General features: G+C 41.3%; 1 protein-coding gene across 1 annotated transcript in view; it reads left to right on the top strand.

The window, feature by feature from the left end:
- Window positions 1-19,027, top strand: part of UBE2K (ubiquitin conjugating enzyme E2 K) — a 42,220-nt gene that overhangs the window by 6,927 nt on the left and 16,266 nt on the right. Inside the window, exons 2-3 of the mRNA XM_070757106.1 lie at window positions 14,300-14,393; window positions 16,911-16,969. Of these exons, the coding sequence (XP_070613207.1) occupies window positions 14,300-14,393; window positions 16,911-16,969 (153 nt within the window). The remainder of the gene's footprint in view (window positions 1-14,299; window positions 14,394-16,910; window positions 16,970-19,027) is intronic.

Below are 19,027 nucleotides of genomic sequence, written 5' to 3'. Positions count from 1 at the left end.
AGCCCTGGAGCTCCCACTTGCAGAAGCCGCCCCCCGGCTATTGCCCGCCGCCGCCGCTACCCGCGCACCCCAAAATACCCCCCCTGCGTGCCCTTTTCCATGGGCGCGCAGTCCCCATTCCCCTGCCTGCCTGGGGGGGGGGCGGGGAGGCGCCGGCAGTAGAAGGCGCAGCCCCCGCCCGCCCGATCCGCTCCCTCTCCTCCTCTTCCGCTGAAAGAAACGCGCGGAAGCTGCCTGCTTGAGCCTCGCGTTGCTCCACCCCGCTTCATCCTGCTTGTCATCCTCCGTTGCCAGGAAAGCCGGGTTTGTTTTCCGTGAAAGCAGCGCGCCTTTTAACATGCTGCTTTCCTGCACCAGCGACGTTTGGCTGCCGGGGGGGCGGGGAGTAGAAAATCCTCCCCCCCCCAGGAGCAGCAAAAGCCTAAGCGGTGGGGTGCGCCGTTTGCCTTCCGGCTCAGTCGCAGAGGCTTTTGCTGCTTGTGGAGGGGGGGGGGGTTGGCGGTGCCGATGCCAAATGCTTTCCCTCCGCGGTGGGGGGTGCAGGGCAGGCGCAGTCAGCCCCAGGAGACAAAGATGGAATGAGAGAAAGGAAAGAGAGAGAAAGGGAGGGAGAGAAAGAAAAAGTGAGAGATAGAAAGGATAGAGAGAAAGGGAATGAGAGAAAGGAAAGAGAGAGAAAGAGAGGGGGAGAAGGAAAGAGTGAGAGATAGAAAGGATAGAGAGAAAGAGGGAATGGAAAGAGAGAGAAAGGGAGGGAGAGAAGGAAAGAGTGAGAGATAGAAAGGATAGAGAGAAAGAGGGAATGAGAGAAAGGAAAGAGAGAGAGAGAGAGAAAATAAGAGAGAGAGAGCAACAGAGAGAGAAAGAACAAGAGAGAGAAAGCATGAGAGAGAGAAAGAACAAGAGAGAGAGAGAAAATAAGAGAACAAGAGAGAGAAAAAGATAGCAAGAGAGAGAGAAAGCAAGACAGATAGGGAGAGGAAAGGAGAGTGAGAGAAATGAGAACAAAAAGGGGAGAAAAAAGGAGAAATGAGAAAATGATTGAGGCAGAGAATGAGAGGAGAGTGAAACAAAAGAGAGAGAGAGGTGATTCTTGAAGCATATGGTAAAAAGCACCCAAATAATAAGAAACCCCCCCCCAGCCCACACCTGTTTTTGAAAAGGATAAAAGAGAAAAAAACCCCAGCCCTCAACTGGTTTTGGAAATGGTTGGAGTGTGTATACATACACACACATAAGGGGGGGAGAGAGACAGGGATGGAAAAAGAGGAGAAGTGAGAGGGAGAAGGAATGAGGGAAAAAGGGAGGAAGAGAGAGAAATGAGAAACACGAGAGAGAAAAGGGGGAAAGACAGGAGAAGTACCCAGAAATGAGACAGTGGTATAAATTTCAGGAGGGATGATTGATGATTGACTGTATTTATAAGGGGATGTTACATGGGATTGTATATATGAGGGGGTTATTTATGTATGTATGTATGTATGTATGTATGTATGTATGTATGTATGTATGTATGTATTTATTTATTATTTATTTATTTATTAGATTTGTGTCATTTTGGTTGGTGGTGTGCCCCAGGATTTTGTAAATGTAAAAAATGTGCCGCGGCTCAAAAAAGGTTGAAAATCACTGGTATACAGTATATTTTTCCCGCCTTGTGTTTACGCCCAGAAATGGTACATCTTGGCTTCCGTAGCTCCGCCCATCAACCTCGGAGCGAGCTGCTTTCCCAGCGTCCCCTGCGCTTGCGTGCGTCTCTCCCTCCCCCCCTTGCCTCCATTCCGCCTCCTACTCGAACCCCTTCACTCCCCCCCACCGCACACATACGCTCCGATCTTGGCCGCTCACCCGCCTTCGGAGAGAAGCGGAAGCCCCTCCCCTCCCGGCGTGAGGTTTTGTTCATTCCTCCTCCGGCCGCGTGCGCGGTGACTTCCGACCAGTAACCCCTCCTCCCCCCTCACCCGCGTCCCCGGCCCGGTCTCCCTTTCCTTCTTCTCTGTTTCGGTTTCTGACTAACGGTCTCCCCTCGGATCCCGACGGGAGTACAGCAGAGCCGGCTCGGCGGAGCCAGGCCTGCGCCGGGGGGGAGGGGGTGAAAGCGATGTCAGGTGGAGACTCGGCAAAAAACCAAGTTTGCTTAAAAAAAATTCTGGCTCCTAAATTTTTTGGCTGGCTCCTAGATTCTGAACAACTTTGTCGACCCCTGAGTTAGAAACATAGAAACATAGAAGACTGATGGCAGAAAAAGACCTCATGGTCCATCTACTCTGCCCTTTTTTCCTGTATTTTATCTCGCAATGGATATATGTTTATCCCAGGCATGTTTAAATTCGGTTACTGTGGATTTACCAACCACGTCTGCTGGAAGTTTGTTCCAAGGATCTACTACTCTTTCAGTAAAATAATATTTTCTCATGTTGCCTTTGATCTTTCCCCCAACTAACTTCAGATTGTGTCCCCTTGTTCTTGTGTTCACTTTCCTGTTAAAAACACTTCCCTCTTGAACCCTATTTAACCCTTTAACATACTTAAATGTTTTGATCATGTCCCCCCTTTTCCTTCTGTCTTCCAGACTATACAGATTGAGTTCATTAAGTCAACACATCTAACCTGATTTACAGACCTGCTTCCTAAGAATGATTATCTGAAAGGGGATATTTACAGCTTTAAATTTGATTGTGTCTATTTCTAAAAATGTTAGGGTTTCAGTGGAGAAAAAAATAACATCACAATTTTTCTGCAAGAAATTTCCATCATTTTAACTATTCCATAGGTTGTTGGCATTTCAAAGCGTAGTTAGATGTTATCAAACTATAATTTGTAACATCTGTGCAAAAGGGGAATACAACATTACTTCCCTTGTCTGCATTTACTAAATACAATAACTACATGAAGCTTCAGTAATTTAGCATTATAAAAAATTAATAATTGCACTTTGCTGTTACCATTCTGTGAACAGCATGACATATTCAGTGGGTTATACGACTGACATTGCAATATATCTCGTTTATAAATTTTAACAGTAATGTGCCTTTCGTGGAATACAAAATTGAAGGAAACCAAAAACATGTAATTTTAAAGTAGTGCTGTATAGTATCACAAACACAACTCTAGAATAAAAAATGTGATCAGCATAGTAGACTAAAGGGAGGCAGAAATATGTTCTGCGGCCTATGTAGACCACTATATAATATACAACTTTTCAGGAACATTAAAGTTTCAAGTTCAAGCCAATTAGAAATGTATGCAAACTGCGATAAAGATGAAACATACTCAACTCTACCCTAGAATGGATTAATTTTAGCAGATCTTGTGTTTGCAAAATAATCCAGTCATTTGAAGGCTACTTTCCGTAAACAATTATATTAAAATTCAAACAGGCAATCTGCAAACTCACAATGTAGAGAAAACCATCAAGGCAGGGGAAAGGTACTTGTTGGCTATTTTTGAGAAAGTGAGCATTACTCTTACGATGCTATCAGAGTTATTTTTCCTAGTACTGATGTTAACAGAATGCTAATATAAAAATTGCATTCTTCATCTAATTGATTTCAAATGCAAAATTTTGTGAAAACCAAGTTTCCCAGTTTGGAAGAAGAAAATGACAAAACTTCTTGCCATAGGGAAGCTGGTTTAAAGTTTGTACTCAAGAAAGTAGCTAGCATGAAAATTCAATAGAAATGAGACCTTTTATCTTTGCATTCTATTTTTGGCTCCTGTCCCATACCACTTCTCCTAAGAATAAGCATCTCTGTATTCCCAGGCAGCTAGTTTGGAGTTGACTTGTACATACGTTAGAGCTCAAGAATTTTCTACAAAATGATGTGCTGTTAACTTGTCTTGTTCAAAAATTTTTGAAGAATTTTCTTTCTTGACTGTGTGCTTTGGGGTGCATTAAAAAACGATATACAGTACTGGGGAATGTATTGGGAAAGCTATATTTTGTAAACCAAGGTGTCTCCAAGCTTGGCAACTTTAAGACTTGTGGACTTCAACTCTGGGAGTTGTAGTCCACAAGTCTTAAAGTTGCCAGGCTTGGAGATCCCTGTTGTAAACTAACTGCAAAAATGACAATATTTTTATTGTATATTACCAAAGAATATAGATCCACGAGAAACAGATGTTTTATGATTTATTGTTACAGAATAATTTATGATTACAAAATAAACATCCCAATTGAACAGATTGGGAATGCTCAGTCTATAAGAGCATTTCCAAAATACAACCAGGAGAGAAGTTTGATTTTATTTCTTCCTTGGAACAAACTTCCAGCAGACATGATTGGTAAATCCACAGTAACTGAATTTAAACATGCCTGGGATAAACATATATCCCTCCTAAGATAAAATACAGGAAATAGTGTAAGGGCAGACTAGATGGACCAGGAGGTCTTTTTCTGCCGTCAATCTTCTATGTTTCTTCCATATTATTATTATTATTTTAATGCAGTACAATAAAATTAATTCCTTTCCATGTATTGGATCAGTTTTCTATCCAACGTTTTAGAAGTTAGAACAGGGTGGCAGGTTTTGTGGGAATTCGATTGCCTGCTCTAAGACATTTTGGAACCGTTAGGCACTAGGATCATAAATGAGACGGGGATATGTCTAGAAAAGCAGTTCAGGTAATAAGGGAGATAGTGCCACAAAAAAAAATGGAAATGCAGATAACCTCGACTTACCATCATCACCTTCAAATAACCACTGAATGAATGGTTAAGTCGGAAGGCTGCCTATGCACAAATGTCCATAATGTTAGCTGTATAATTCTCTTAAAAAGGCAATGAAATCTGTTTTTTTCTCCCTTAAATCTAGTGGGAAAAGCCAATTCATCTTACATTAAGCAAAATCCGCCTATTCTCATGAACACTGGCTGTTTTATTGGCATGTCCATATCCTCTTAATGTACTTTCACATTTCCTTGTGCACAACTGATCATTTCAACCAAAAATTTCAAGCTGTTTTTGTGGTGGTGGTGGTGATGTTCAGGTGTTTACTTTAAAAAGTAAGTGTTCTCAAGGCAGCTTATAGCAATGCCAAAATAAATTAACAGGTAGAAATTTTGACTGACTGTTTGGCAGCTCATTTGTACCCTCTAGATTTGTTTTTTTTTAAATAAACTTTATTGATTTTGAATAAAAAAGACATACAAACTTACAAACATTTAAACACATATTAGGGGTTACAATTACCCCTCTTTTCTTGAAGTCAATTTTTAATACAGAAAAAAGAATAAAGTCTTAAGTCTTTAAATCAAACTAATTAACAACAGCAAAAAATGTCAATAACATTTAATTATATCCATACCGTTTTCTTTAGCTTGTTTTCAACTTATTCTTATCTATCCATATATAAAGTTTATCCCAAACAATGTAAAAGTCAGATTCTTCTTGATCATTCAGCCTCTAGATTTGTAACACTGACGGAATTGACATTGATGGGATTTGTGAGTGAGCCATAAGCATTTTTTAAATCCATTTGCTGTTTTATTTTAAAGCAGCAGACGATAATTCCCACGACACCAGCACAATTATGGGGTTAAAACAATCCAATAAACCGTGAATCAAAATAAATGTGAAAAAAACCCTGATATCACCAAATTTGCTAGATATTAGAAGAAACAGAGAAGGGCAAAAATCATGGGGGTCTGTTGTTTCTTTTGGAAACGCAGGCTTGCGTATAAAAGATTGATTTTGTCTAAATGTTGCAAATTACACAGTGGTGTAAGTACCTCGTCAGGTAACATGCGTCACATAAACGATATAAATGGGCGCAAATGACAAACTTTTGCTGAATTATACCAAGGATGCCGATTGCAATGGGATTTTTTTTTCCTGCTGGGTCAAGGTTTGGAAATGCCAACAAAGACATTTTTAAATAAATTCACGACATTGCTTGACAATTGAAAGCAAAACGTCTGCTAATAGGAACTTGAGGGTTTGCCCTGAGATAAGAAGCTAAAACACTAATTTAGTGCAAAGACTGTTTGTTGTAGCTGTTTGGTGAAATTTATTTCAGTTATTAATCAAATTTATACAGCTACCCATCTCAACCAAAGGCCGTGCTAGATAAGACAGTATAAAATAACAATAGATGGAGAATTTCTTAAGACAAGTCAATCTGGCTTTAAACTGTGGAAGAGGAAAAATTATTGAGGTGTACTTTAATGGAGGCTATAAATAACAACTGCAAAGGGTAATATTTAATTTTTATTATTCACAATCTGCAATTTTGAAAGGAGTTTAATTACCTCCTCCGCAGCAACAACATGTGGGATACTGTTGGGTGTTAGTTGATTTTTGGAGGGGACTCATCTCCATTAAAAAAATGAAAAATGAGTGCACTATATTGCTTCTAGGTTCTTGAAGCATTCTTTCTACTCCAGTTCTTCCTGAGTTCTTCCTCGTATTTGCAGACGCATACCACCAAATATGTATTTATAAAGGTTAGGCGGCTACGTCTGTCAAAGGCCATAAGACTACTGAGCGGCAAATTAGTTGTAGTGAACCAGAGTGACTTGTTTAACAACATTATTTTACGCAATAACATTTGCAGTCATATGGTCCTTGTGCTCAGATGGAAATATTGGGGAGGGTTTAGGCTGGCTATATAAAAACGTGCTGGAAATGTTTGAAATGAAGCTTCTCAATTATTTTCTGTAACTCTCCTCCCCCCTTCCCGGGAAGAAGTAAATATCTCATGACCCTCCAACTCTCCACCAGGACAATTGTTTGCAATATTCAGCACATTTTCTCTGAGAAAAACTCAAGTGGTTTATCAGCATGATTGAGGTCTAATGTGTTTAAGTGACACCTTAATTTATTTGGCTTCATGCTGTCCGCTGCCAACATTTTTAGGCACGATAAACATACCGGTCCTTCCTCGTCTCCCACCGTAGTCATAGTGAAGCCAAGCGCTATACAGTGATCCCTTGACTTTCACGGGTCCAACTGTCGCAGAAAGGCTATGCCATGGGTTTTCAAAAAATATTAATTAAAAAATAATCCGCGTTTTTCTTTCAACGTGTAAATGTTTTCCTGCAGCTGCCCAACGTACAATACTGTGCGTTTTAACTCTCCTACCCTCTCACCTCAGCCGTCCTGCTTCTTTAAATAAAAGCTCTGCTTCCGCCCCAGCCTCCTGATCCCTCCCCTTTAATTCTCGGAGCATTGGTACACTTCACTTGAAGCTGAGCCTTACTGCTGCGGCGCAGCAAAGCCCCCAGCTTGCCGCCCCATTGCCCCTGCGGGTTCTGGGGGTAAGTAAAACCAGGAATGGAGGAGGGAGGGGGAGGAAGGAAGGAAGCATCTCTACTTCGCAGAAATTTGACTTTCGCGGGCGGTCTTCGAGCGTATCTCCCACGAATGTCAAGGAACGACTGTAAACGCTTCATCATATTTCCTCATCTTAGCTTTTAGGAGACTTAACATTTGTCTCATTATCTCCGTCTCTCTCCTCCTTTCTTTTCATCCCTGTTAAATATTTTTTCCATGGTGTCTGTTAAGGGTTTGCACTTCATATCTCCTGCTCTGTGCTGTGTGGTATTGTTCAGTGCAAACTCCCTGTGGCAAAAGAACCCCACATTCCCCAGGGTCACATGCCCCCCTGGCATCGGTCCGTGCCCCAATGGGGGGGGTGCCCCACTATTAGAACGCAGCTGCGAGAGCAATCATGGGATTTCCCAAATATGCCCATGTTACACCAACACTCCGCAGTCTGCATTGGTTGCCGATCAGTTTCCGGTCACAATTCAAAGTGTTGGTTATGACCTATAAAGCCCTTCATGGCACCGGACCAGATTATCTCAGGGACCGCCTTCTGCTGCACGAATCCCAGCGACCAGTTAGGTCCCACAGAGTGGGTCTTCTCCGGGTCCCGTCAACCAAACAATGTCGCTTGGCGGGACCCAGGGGAAGAGCCTTCTCTGTGGCGGCCTCGGCCCTCTGGAACCAACTCCCCCCAAAGATTAGAATTGCCCCTACCCTCCTTGCCTTTCGTAAGCTACTTAAAATCCACCTCTGCCATCAGGCATGGGGGAAATGAGATCCTCTTTCCCCCTAGGCCTTTACAATTCTATGCATGGTATGTATGTATGTATGCTTGGTTTGTGAGTGACATAGGGGAAGGTTTGGTAGGGAAGGTTTTCCTATTTGCCGATGACTCTAAAGTGTGCAATAGGGTTGATATTCCTGGAGGGGTCTGTAATATGGTAAATGATTTAGCGTTACTAGATAAATGGTCAAAGCAATGGAAACTGCAGTTTAATGTTTCCAAATGTAAAATAATGCACTTGGGGAAAAGGAATCCTAAATCTGAGTATTGCATTGGCAGTTCTGTGTTAGCAAAAACTTCAGAAGAGAAGGATTTAGGGGTAGTGATTTCTGACAGTCTCAAAATGGGTGAGCAGTGTGGTCGGGCAGTAGGAAAGGCAAGTAGGATGCTTGGCTGCACAGCTAGAGGTATAACAAGCAGGAAGAGGGAGATTGTGATCCCCTTATATAGAGCGCTGGTGAGACCACATTTGGAGTACTGTGTTCAGTTCTGGAGACCTCACCTACAAAAAGATATTGACAAAATTGAACGGGTCCAAAGACGGGCTACAAGAATGGTGGAAGGTCTTAAGCATAAAACGTATCAGGAAAGACTTAATGAACTCAATCTGTATAGTCTGGAAGACAGAAGGAAAAGGGGGGACATGATCGAAACATTTAAATATGTTAAAGGGTTAAATAGGGTTCAGGAGGGAAGTGTTTTTAACAGGAAAGTGAACACAAGAACAAGGGGACACAATCTGAAGTTAGTTGGGGGAAAGATCAAAGGCAACATGAGAAAGTATTATTTTACTGAAAGAGTAGTAGATCCTTGGAACAAACTTCCAGCAGACGTGGTTGGTAAATCCACAGTAACCGAATTTAAACATGCCTGGGATAAACATATATCCATTGTAAGATAAAATACAGGAAATAGTAAAAGGGCAGACTAGATGGACCATGGGGTCTTTTTCTGCCGTCAGTCTTCTATGTTTCTATGTTTCTATATTAATGGGTTTTTTAATCATCTCTAGTATCAGATTACTATTGTACACTGTTTTATTGTTGCTGTTAGCCGCCCCGAGTCTCCGGAGAGGGGCGGCATACAAATCCAATAAATAAATAAATAAATAAATTTGAGGAGCACTGGTTTAAATGATTGTAATGTTATTGAAGCATCGTTTAAGTGGTGTTTAACCAGTCAAAGAAATGGATATAAACTGAAGCCACTTTGAGAAGCACCAAAGGATCATGGGAAACTTTGTCATTGTTCCAGGAAAAACAACAGTATAAAGACTTATACCATATCCCGACTACGTTTATGTTTCCAACACACCCAGAAAACTTAAGTATCATCTAGACTAGCGGGTGACAAAATCAATTTCCTTGAGGGCTGTTTGACCTGGGGGGGGGGGGGGCTGGGTGGCATGGCCATCTCTATGTCAATCATTGAGGCTGTAATGGCCTCCCGCATTTTTGAACTTGACTAAGAGGAGATACATTGGGAGTTGATTTATTGTAATTGAACTGTGAGAAACCAAATCCCCAAACAAATATGTTTATGCTTTTTAGGAAAAGCAGCACAATTGAAAAAGGAGTGTATTATTTAAAAAATAAACCTTTCATTACTTTCTTCATCATACTTGTATAAATCTGTCAAATATAATCCGTTGGCCTTCCAAAAGGTTATGAAGACCTACCTGGCTTTGCCGGCAGGCCTCGAGGCCATGAATTTAAATCTTTCATGGCCAAATCGTATTGAATGGTATGTCGCGTTGATTGGATTGCTGAGTTGTGAGTTTTTACTGGGGTTATTGTTTTAATTTATATTAGACTTCTTTTTATTGTTAACTGTATTTGTATATACAGTTAACGTATACCACATACAAATCTAATAAAATAAATAAATACATAAATTTTGTTGTAAGCCACCCTGAGTCCTTTGGGATTGGGAGGCATAGAAGTCGAATGAATGAATGAATGAATGAATGAATGAATGAATGAATGAATGAATGAATGAATGAATGAATGAATTAGGGATAGTGACAAAGCTAGGCACAGGCGGTAAGCAGGCAGCCCATGGAGTGTATCACATGATTTAAAAACAATAGGAAGGCAATGACACATTCCCAAGGAAAATGAAGGATTTCCATTTTCAATGAAGTGACCAATTAGACTTACCGGTAGGTTGCTATTTAATTTGAATCTGCAGACGGATTTGGGGAGAGAATTTGCATTCCTCCCCTTACCTAATCTGATTCCTTCAATCATAAGCAGACTTCATTTTCCGGTTTAGGATATATACAAATGAGATCAAACCAGTAGCGGATTGCATCTGGCGTCCCGCTAGCAAAAATGGAGCTGTGTTTGCAGCTGCAGCTGACCGGCGGGCATGTGCGTCGGCGTGAGATTCAGTTTCTACACATGTGCCAGAAACAAAACCATGCGTGAGGATTCGAGTGTGAGCGAGATTTGCGAGATTTTCGCCGATTTTTTTTGCTTCCGTGCATGCATAGAAGCAAAAATATGAAGAAAGTCACCAAAGTGTCGCTGGCGCACACATCCTCACACGAGATTTGGCTTCCGGCTCATGCGCAGCAGCCGAATCTCACGGTGACGCGCTTGTGCCTGCGCTGGTCACCTTTGCCTGGACCAAACTATACCCCAGTTTACACTTTTTATAAACAAACAAAGTTCCATTATAAACCCAGTTGTCTATGGGGATTCTTACTCATCCGGATCATGGTTGTCCCAAAGGTGCTTTTTCCAGAGGCTGAACAAACCCCTGACAACTGAAGACAATTTTGGGCCTTGGATCTTCAGGTTTTCCACATTTTTACCGGTTATTACCGGGTTTTACCTGTATATATTAGCTTGCTGGTTATTACCTATAAAGCCCTGTGTGGCTCAGGGCCAGACTATCTATGTGACTGTCTCTTGCCACATACCTTCCAGAGACCAATTAGAGCCCACAAAGTTGCCTTCCTCCGGGTCCCGTCGACTAAGGTTAGCAGGACCACGGGGGAGGGCCTTCTCTGTGGCGGCCCCGGCTCTGTGAAACCAACTACTGCCTGATGTCCATTCTGCTCCCACCCTGCTGGCCTTTCATAAAGGCCACAAAGACCTGGCTCTGTCGGCAGGCCTGGGGGCAATAAATTTACTTCCAACTCTTGATGGCCAATTCTACTAATGGCGTGCATGTGTATGATTGTGTCCAACTTTTAAAATAACTTTTAATGGGGTTTTAGATTTTAGATAATGTTTTAGTTTTAGATAATGTTCAACTTATTTTTTATTGCGTTGTATCTATTTATATTGTATTTTTATTATTGTAAGCCGCCCTGAGTCCTTCGGGATTGGGTGGCGTAGAAGTCGAATAACTAACTAAATAAATAAATAAAATTGGCGCTGTGGGAACTGGAGACCTGCAGGGTTGCATGGAGCTGGGAGAGATGTAGTCCTAACAACATTCCTTTGTCCAAGAGTCAAGGCCACTCCCCCTTGCACTTGGAGGGGTGTGACTGGGAGGCATCTCCAGTTGGGACAGGGCATTGATTTTGGGTCATGTGATGGAGGTATGGGTGCTGGGCAAGGACTTTGAACTTTTGTTTGGGTGGAGAAAACCCGGAAGCTCTTCAGATTCGGGTTTTCCCAGAGGTGCCAATACGACATCTCCAATAAAATGGAACTTTGATTTTATAATCAAATAAAAAGCACCTTTGTGAACGCAGTCAAAATCTCAAGGTAAATTGTTGACTCCTTTTTCCCTTGCATGCTTTTCCCTTTCGAGGAATTTTGCTAAAAGAAAATTCAAAACCCCAGCCCTTTTACAGGTGTAAAGGATAGCTTTGATTTTCCCACAAATACCGTCCCTAGTTTTGCTTTAAAGTATATTAAATGTAACAAGCAAAATGTTAAAAATTATGATGTTTACGGAAGAAGAGATAATTGAAAAAATAACGGCGTGTGCTGAAATGGGCAAATTAACATTCAAATTAAAACAATAAAGATGACTCAGATTATTATAAATGCCGGGGTAGGTTTTATAGCTGGCTGGAAAAAAGGAAAACCTTAAGAATTGTGGTCAAAAAGAAAAAAGACTAAAAATAAATGAAAAAGAAAGATTAGAGTTAAATGTGGGGGATAAAAGAGAAAGAAAGGAAAGATTTATTTAAAAACAATGTATAGAAACTATGAATGATTTGTAAGTATTAGCTACATAATAATGAATAAGTATTATGAGAAACGTAATACAGATTCGTCACGCAAAGTCCACTGTTTTTTAAATGTCTTTGTTATGTGTGTCATATGTTGTAAATAAAGAAAATTGTGTAATTAAAAAAAAGTTACGATGTTTACATAATTAACTTAGCAAACGTGTCTTTGGTTATTAAATTAACCAAAAATACCTTTACAATCCCCACGACATGGCACAACTTTTGAACACGCCTTAATCTTCAACAAATGAATGTTGGAAAATTAGGCATGTCCTAAGATTTAGGTATCAATGCCTAGCGGAGTAGATATTGATGAATCGTTTGCTGCTTGAGTGTAACCCGGAGGTGGAGCTCTTTGCATCAACATTAGGAGGCTTTTCTCCAGGCCAAAGAGCAAATGGGACGTTGGGGGCAAAGTTGGTGCCAATAAAGGGACTCATACCAGTTCTCTGGCTGTGTTGCCTTTGTGCCACGCCCCGGGTCATCACATTACATTTTGAAGTTATGAGGGATCCAAGATACTTATAACCCAGATTTAGACTTTCAACAGTCACACACTGGGCATGTGATTGCTGTGATTTTGTGGGTGGTGGTGGTGTTTGCTGTCACAGTCCCAGTGTAAAAAGCGATCAGGCAGAAAATGGCCCTTTTGCCAACTTCCGATTGGACCAGAGGTCCCATTTTATTTTATTTTATTTTATTTTATTTACTTACTTACTTACTTACTTACTTACTTACTTACTTACTTACTTACTTACTTACTTACTTATTTATTGGATTTGTATGCCGCCCCTCTCCGCAGACTCGGGGCGGCTAACAACAGTAACAAAACAGTATACAGTAATCCAATACTAAAAACAGTTAAAACCCATTATATAAAAACCAATCATACATACAGACATACCATGCATAAAATTTTAAAGGCCTAGGGGGAAAGTGTATCTCAATTCCCCCATGCCTGGCGGCAGAGGTGGGTTTTAAGCAGCTTACGAAAGGCAAGGAGGGAGGGGGCAATTCTAATCTCTGGGGGGAGTTGGTTCCAGAGGGCCAGGGCCGCCACGGAGAAGGCTCTTCCCCTAGGTCTCGCCAAACAACATTGTTTGGTTGACGGGACCCGGAGAAGACCCACTCTGTGGGACCTAACTGGTCGCTGGGATTCGTGCAGCAGAAGGCAGTCCCTGAGATAATCTGGTCCGGTGCCATGAAGGGCTTTATAGGTCATAACCAACACTTTGAATTGTGACCAGAAACTGATCGGCAACCAATTTCTTTGCTCTCCCCAAGCTCCAGAGTCTTTCTAGAAGCCTGGGGAAAATGAGAAAGAGTCTCCTGAGGCCAGAAATGGCCCATTTCCCAACTTCCAAACAGGCCATTTTGGGGGGGGAGGGGGCTTTTTGCCCTCACCAGACTCCTAGAAAGATTCTGAAGTCTCAGAAGAGCAAAAAAATGGGCCTTCCACACCCTTCCGGAACTGGAAACAGCATGTTCCCCAACTTTCAGTGGGCCCAGAAGGACCGAAAACCAGCTGGCCGGCACGTAAATGCATACTGGTCCCTGAGCTGCGTGCCCAGCGATATGGCTCTGCAATGCCAGTTGTGGCACATGTGCCATAGGTTCTCCATCACTGGTATAGACTGTTAGTGCAATTACAGAAATTAGAGATATCTTTTATTGATTGTTCAGGAGTCGAAGGAATCATGGCTTGACTACTGTGAAGATGTGAAGAATATTGAAGATGCTCCTTGTATCAAAAGTTGAGGCCAGTTCCAAATGACACCACGTGGTTTACACAACTTTAGGTTTCTGGTGCTTTTTTCTAGCAGTTCCTGGAAGGATTCCTGCGAATCTAGTGTGTCAATTACAATTGAGTACTTGATCAACGTAAAGAAGAACTGAAAGGATTGGGCTTAAATTTGAAATTAAAAGACAATTATGAAAACAAACGTACATAGCAAATTCATCTCTCTTAATTTTCAATGGGGGGGAAAAAAACAAAGGATCCAATGAATAGTAAATCCTCTAAATGGTTTTTTTTTTCTGCTTTATTTTTAAGACGAACAAAAATCAAATTAAAGTAGACCTTGTAGATGAAAATTTTACAGAACTAAGAGGAGAAATAGCCGGGCCTCCAGACACACCGTATGAAGGTAAGTCTATTTTTTTTCTGCCAATCTAAGATTTTCTAATCATCTTATTAATTCATAAAGCTTGTAAGTGCAATATGTCTCATTTTGCAAAACACCGTAAATATATTGCAAATATCAATAATGTAATTTACCCTTAAAGTTAATCATTCGTGCAGGATAACTAAAAGTTGTGTTCTGGTTTATAGTATTCAAGCTGTTCCATAATGCTAGCCATTCTTATGGTGTGGTTTTTTGCGCACGTGTGGGTGTGGGTGTGGAAATTTGGCTTAATTCACCAGTCAGAACATCCTAAATATTTAAAAGAGCATTCAGTCATTATAAGTTTTACATTAATAAAATAGCTATACAGCAGGCAAAAAAAATATGTTGTATTCTGTTTCCCTAAACCAGTTATCTGGGCTTCATCAAGATACACCTATTTCAATCCTGAGAATTTTAGCGATTCCCAGAATACAGATAGAATTCTGAATATCGGTCCCTGCTTCTAGAAAACTCTCAGCTTGTAAAAAGTACCCCAAATTTCCATTCCAGACAAGCATCCAAAATGGTTTGTGTTAGGAGCTGCCATTTGTGGGCAAGGGAACCCGCTGTCTAGAGGTTTAAAGTTTTGCACTGGAAATGTAACTGCTGGATGGGTTTTTCAATTTATTTTTTTTCTCTTCTCACCTTCTCTTCCTTGATTCAGCTTAGCAACAAAATTCCAAGCAGCTGGTGGGTATCTGTTGACATGTGAATACTTAGAAAGTTGAAGTGCATTCAGATCTGTCTCTTTTTGCGCGTATAAAGCAAGTCGTTTCCATATATATCATTTGGGGTTTTTTCATGTGTATTATTTTGAGTGTCTTTGCAATGTTTTGGAAAAATCACATTTGCCATCTTCAGGCTGAAACATTTTAAAGAGATAAGTCATAAAGGGATTAGCATTCCCCACTCTTAATTTAAGGAGTTGGATGTTCATTGAAAATAGTTGGCAGACCTGATTTTATTGGTGTAGCTCCTTTTAATATAGTTGTTTCGTGGTCTTCTTTTGTGAGTATATTTTTCTTCTTCTTTAAAAATAATGAAATCCCCATTCAGATTTTTTTTGTCTTTCTATAGAGCAAGGGTCTCCAACCTTGGCAACTTTAAGATTTATGGACTTCAACTCCCAGAATTCTCCAGCCAGCATGACTTACTCTCTTATAATCCCTTCCTCTGCAACCTCTCCACTTTAGTTGGTAAGAGAAAAGGAAACAGACATCGCTGGCTAGAGAATTCTGGGAGTTGAAGTCCACAAAGTCTTAAATTTGCCAAGGTTGGAGACCCCTAGTGTAGACAAGGGTAGAGGGTCCTATATAGGCTGAGTGGTTGATCATAGCTCCAGCTAGAAAATCTCTGTACTTAGGCTAGATGATGAAAGCTTGAATACCTACTCAAGAAAGTAGACATTCAAATATTCAAGAAATAATGGCCATAAAGTTCCTGTTGGGTTCCTGTCACTGGTAGAGTTTTGCTTTCAGAGAAGTCACTCATAATCTGTTATTTTCTCCCCCCCCCCCCTCTTCTGCGTTCTTTCTCTCTTGGCCTTTGTCAGACTGTCATTCCGCATAGCTTCTAGTTTGTCTTATGGATAGCCTCAGGAAGGATGACTCAGAAACAGCCTTCTTCTCAGGAGGACTATTTTTTGATGAAGCAAAATGAATCGTGTTTGGATGGATGGTCACCATCCCGTTCGTCTTCTTTTTCTCAGTTTTTTTTTTAAGTAGGCAGTTACCGAATAAAACAGTTTACGCATTGCTTCCGTCTTGGGGAGACACATCATATTTAAACGCTTTGTTTTGGTTGGGAAGGAACGTTCTTCAGAAGAGATACCTTTCAGGTCTTCTTCTCCTTCGCCAACCTTGTCAATTTTAAGTATGGGTTGGTTGGAGAATTCTGCGAGTGGAAATCCACAGATCTTAAAAGTTGCCAAGGTTGGGACATTCCCGTTCTCTAGATCTTCTACTGACAGTCTTCAATCTTTTCTACATTCCAAATTGTGATCATTGCTGCGTTTCTACTCTAGGGGGGGGGCATCCTTGGGAGATTTGCTACTCCAATTTAACAAGGGGCAAATTTGTGTTTACTCCTTTGTTAAATTGTCGCTGGAATATTGGAACGGTCTTGCTTTCATTTAATCAAGTGGAGGGTTTTTATTACAGCTTTTAGTAAATTGTGCCCGTGTGCCAAGAGCGTTTCTCTTGGGGGAAAAGGCAACAGGAAGATATAAGAATAATTACTGTGGTACTACACCTGATGCACTAAAGGATTTCTACCCCAAGGGGTTTGCAAACTGAGTAATCTCTATGTAACACTTACAGTGGTAGCGGTAAACATGCTGGAAGGTACCATTTCAATTTTCAGCTACTGTACATACTGCCTTAGAACCAAAGCAAACTTTTAAAATCTTACTGTTTATTTAACTTAAAGGAAAGTTCATTGCTGTCATAAATTGATGTCTGATAAGTATTTAGTGGTTATATGTTCTGGTTTTTATAGGAGGAAGATATCAATTAGAAATAAAAATTCCAGAAACGTATCCTTTTAACCCCCCTAAGGTATGGTGAATATAATTATTGTGAATAATTCTTTGGATTCTTTCTTTATGAATCCTTTGTGTGTGTGTGTGTGTGCAGTGCTCTTTGTCTTGGCTGCCCCTCCAAGGTCTTTCAAATTGAATACAGCCCCCTAAAATGTATCTTTTATCCCCCCCCCCCAAACTCTCTGCTTATGAAACGCTTTACTGTCCAACAAAACCTCCAGTTGTGTAAAAATAATTCATTGTCTCTTTGGTTTAAGTATGATAACTTGTACTAATGTAATTTCAATTATATAAGGATTTTTTTAATGAGCTTATATTCCTGAAGTATAATAGTAGAAATTTGTTTTCAGTGGAACCAGTAGGTGGAAATGTTTATTTTTTTGGCTATTTTTTAAAAGAAGCCAAATAAATTAATGATAAAACTATAGCAATCATCAAAGCAAGGCTTTCTTCCCTGTATCAATAATATCAGTTTGAAAATAATAAAAGAAAAAAGCACCATCATACAGAATTTCTATATTCTCATTTGTGGGCAGTATGAGAATTGGGGAAACCTAATACAACCTGAGAGCTTTAATTTAACATGGGCATCTCTAAATCAGCCAGTAAACCTGTATTTCTTTCACTCAATTCTTACAAAATAGCAAGACATTTTAAAAAGGAGGATTTAAAGATGAACCCCCTGATTCAGCACACAATTTCAAACGTGCTCCACCAAAATCCATTCCTTGGCACTCCAAACACAAACGACTTAAACCCAGGAAAGTCTCTTAGTGAAAAGAGCACACCCGGTCCCCAACTTTGACCTTGAAATCTTGTCCCAAACTACGAGTGTTATCTGGAAAGTAAAGCTACAAGGCATGTAGCTTTCGCCGGGGAAGTTGGTATTACTATAGTGTAGCGGGAAGCCAACGGAAGAGAACGAGCAGTGCCAGTGGTCAGTAGCGTTGTGAAGGTTGGAGATGAGCGTCCTCATTCTGTTTTTCCCCAAGTGTGAAGTGCATGCTGTCATACGCTACCTGAATGCTAAGGGCATGAACGTTGCTGCGATGGGGCCTCATGATGCTTACTGAAGCATACAAAATTGACAGAATCAGTGCCGCCCAAGAATTTCTTGACCGTTTCGAGATTGAAGGCAAGGCTTTTCTCCGTACTGAAGGAGTGGGTCCAGCAGTCACATGGGTTGCTCCTGTCCAATCCGGTGGAACTGAGCCTAGTATTAAAAAAGACTGCTGGATCCGCCCCTTCCCCAGAATTCGCTCAGTTCGCATCCTCGGATGTTGTGTGAATGCTCGTTCCTCTCTATAAAACACCTTCCCTTCGATCTCTCTTCAATAGCAAGTAAGATTTTTCCATTACTTAGCTTGCCGGCAGTTTCTTTCTCAGCCCTACAGGGCTTTGAGTTGGGGGAGAAGTTAGCGGCTCAGCCATTCGCGGTTTTTTCCCTCCATGCTGCAGCCGCGGCCGTTTTGTTAATTCCGGCCTTGGAGGTCCTGCCGAGAGCAAGCTTTATTCTTTCGACTAAAAATAATTAAGGGCTATTTACCTCCCGCGGTGTGGGACTTGATTTGTCTCCCGGGCTTAGTCGCTCCTTTTTCAAATAACGGAGCAGTTATTTTGGCGCCAAGGCTCTGACGCCCAGTAAGTTGCACTTTCGGTTCTGCCCTAAGGGGTCGGCCATTAGTGCCTACAGCCCGCCGCCTGACCCTGGAGTCGTCGCTGTGAGTTCCCTCGGGCCTATTCTCCACGGAAGTGGCCTCCAACCAGTGTGCCTTGGTTTTTCTTAAAGTTAAGTTAGCGAGGCCTGCCACGCTGCACTTAAGGACATGAACTCTTGGTACCGTCCAGGATTGCCTCTTAAGGCGCAGCAGCTCCTGAGCCTAGGAGCAGGGTCACCTATCCTCTTGGGAATTCCACAAAATAATTCTTCTCCCCCCTATTTTTATTGGCTCAAGCCTTGTCTTCTGTAATTGCTCAGACTATGGCTTCCCTTCCCAAGAGAGGCACTACCAAAGGTTCCTAAGAGGTGAGGCCTACTGGTAATCCTTCTGAGCTTCCCCAGGCCTCTTCCTCC

The sequence above is a fragment of the Erythrolamprus reginae genome, chromosome 7 (assembly GCF_031021105.1).
Source record: "Erythrolamprus reginae isolate rEryReg1 chromosome 7, rEryReg1.hap1, whole genome shotgun sequence".
Lineage (NCBI taxonomy): Eukaryota > Metazoa > Chordata > Lepidosauria > Squamata > Dipsadidae > Erythrolamprus > Erythrolamprus reginae.
This window is presented reverse-complemented; position numbering and strand designations above follow the sequence as displayed.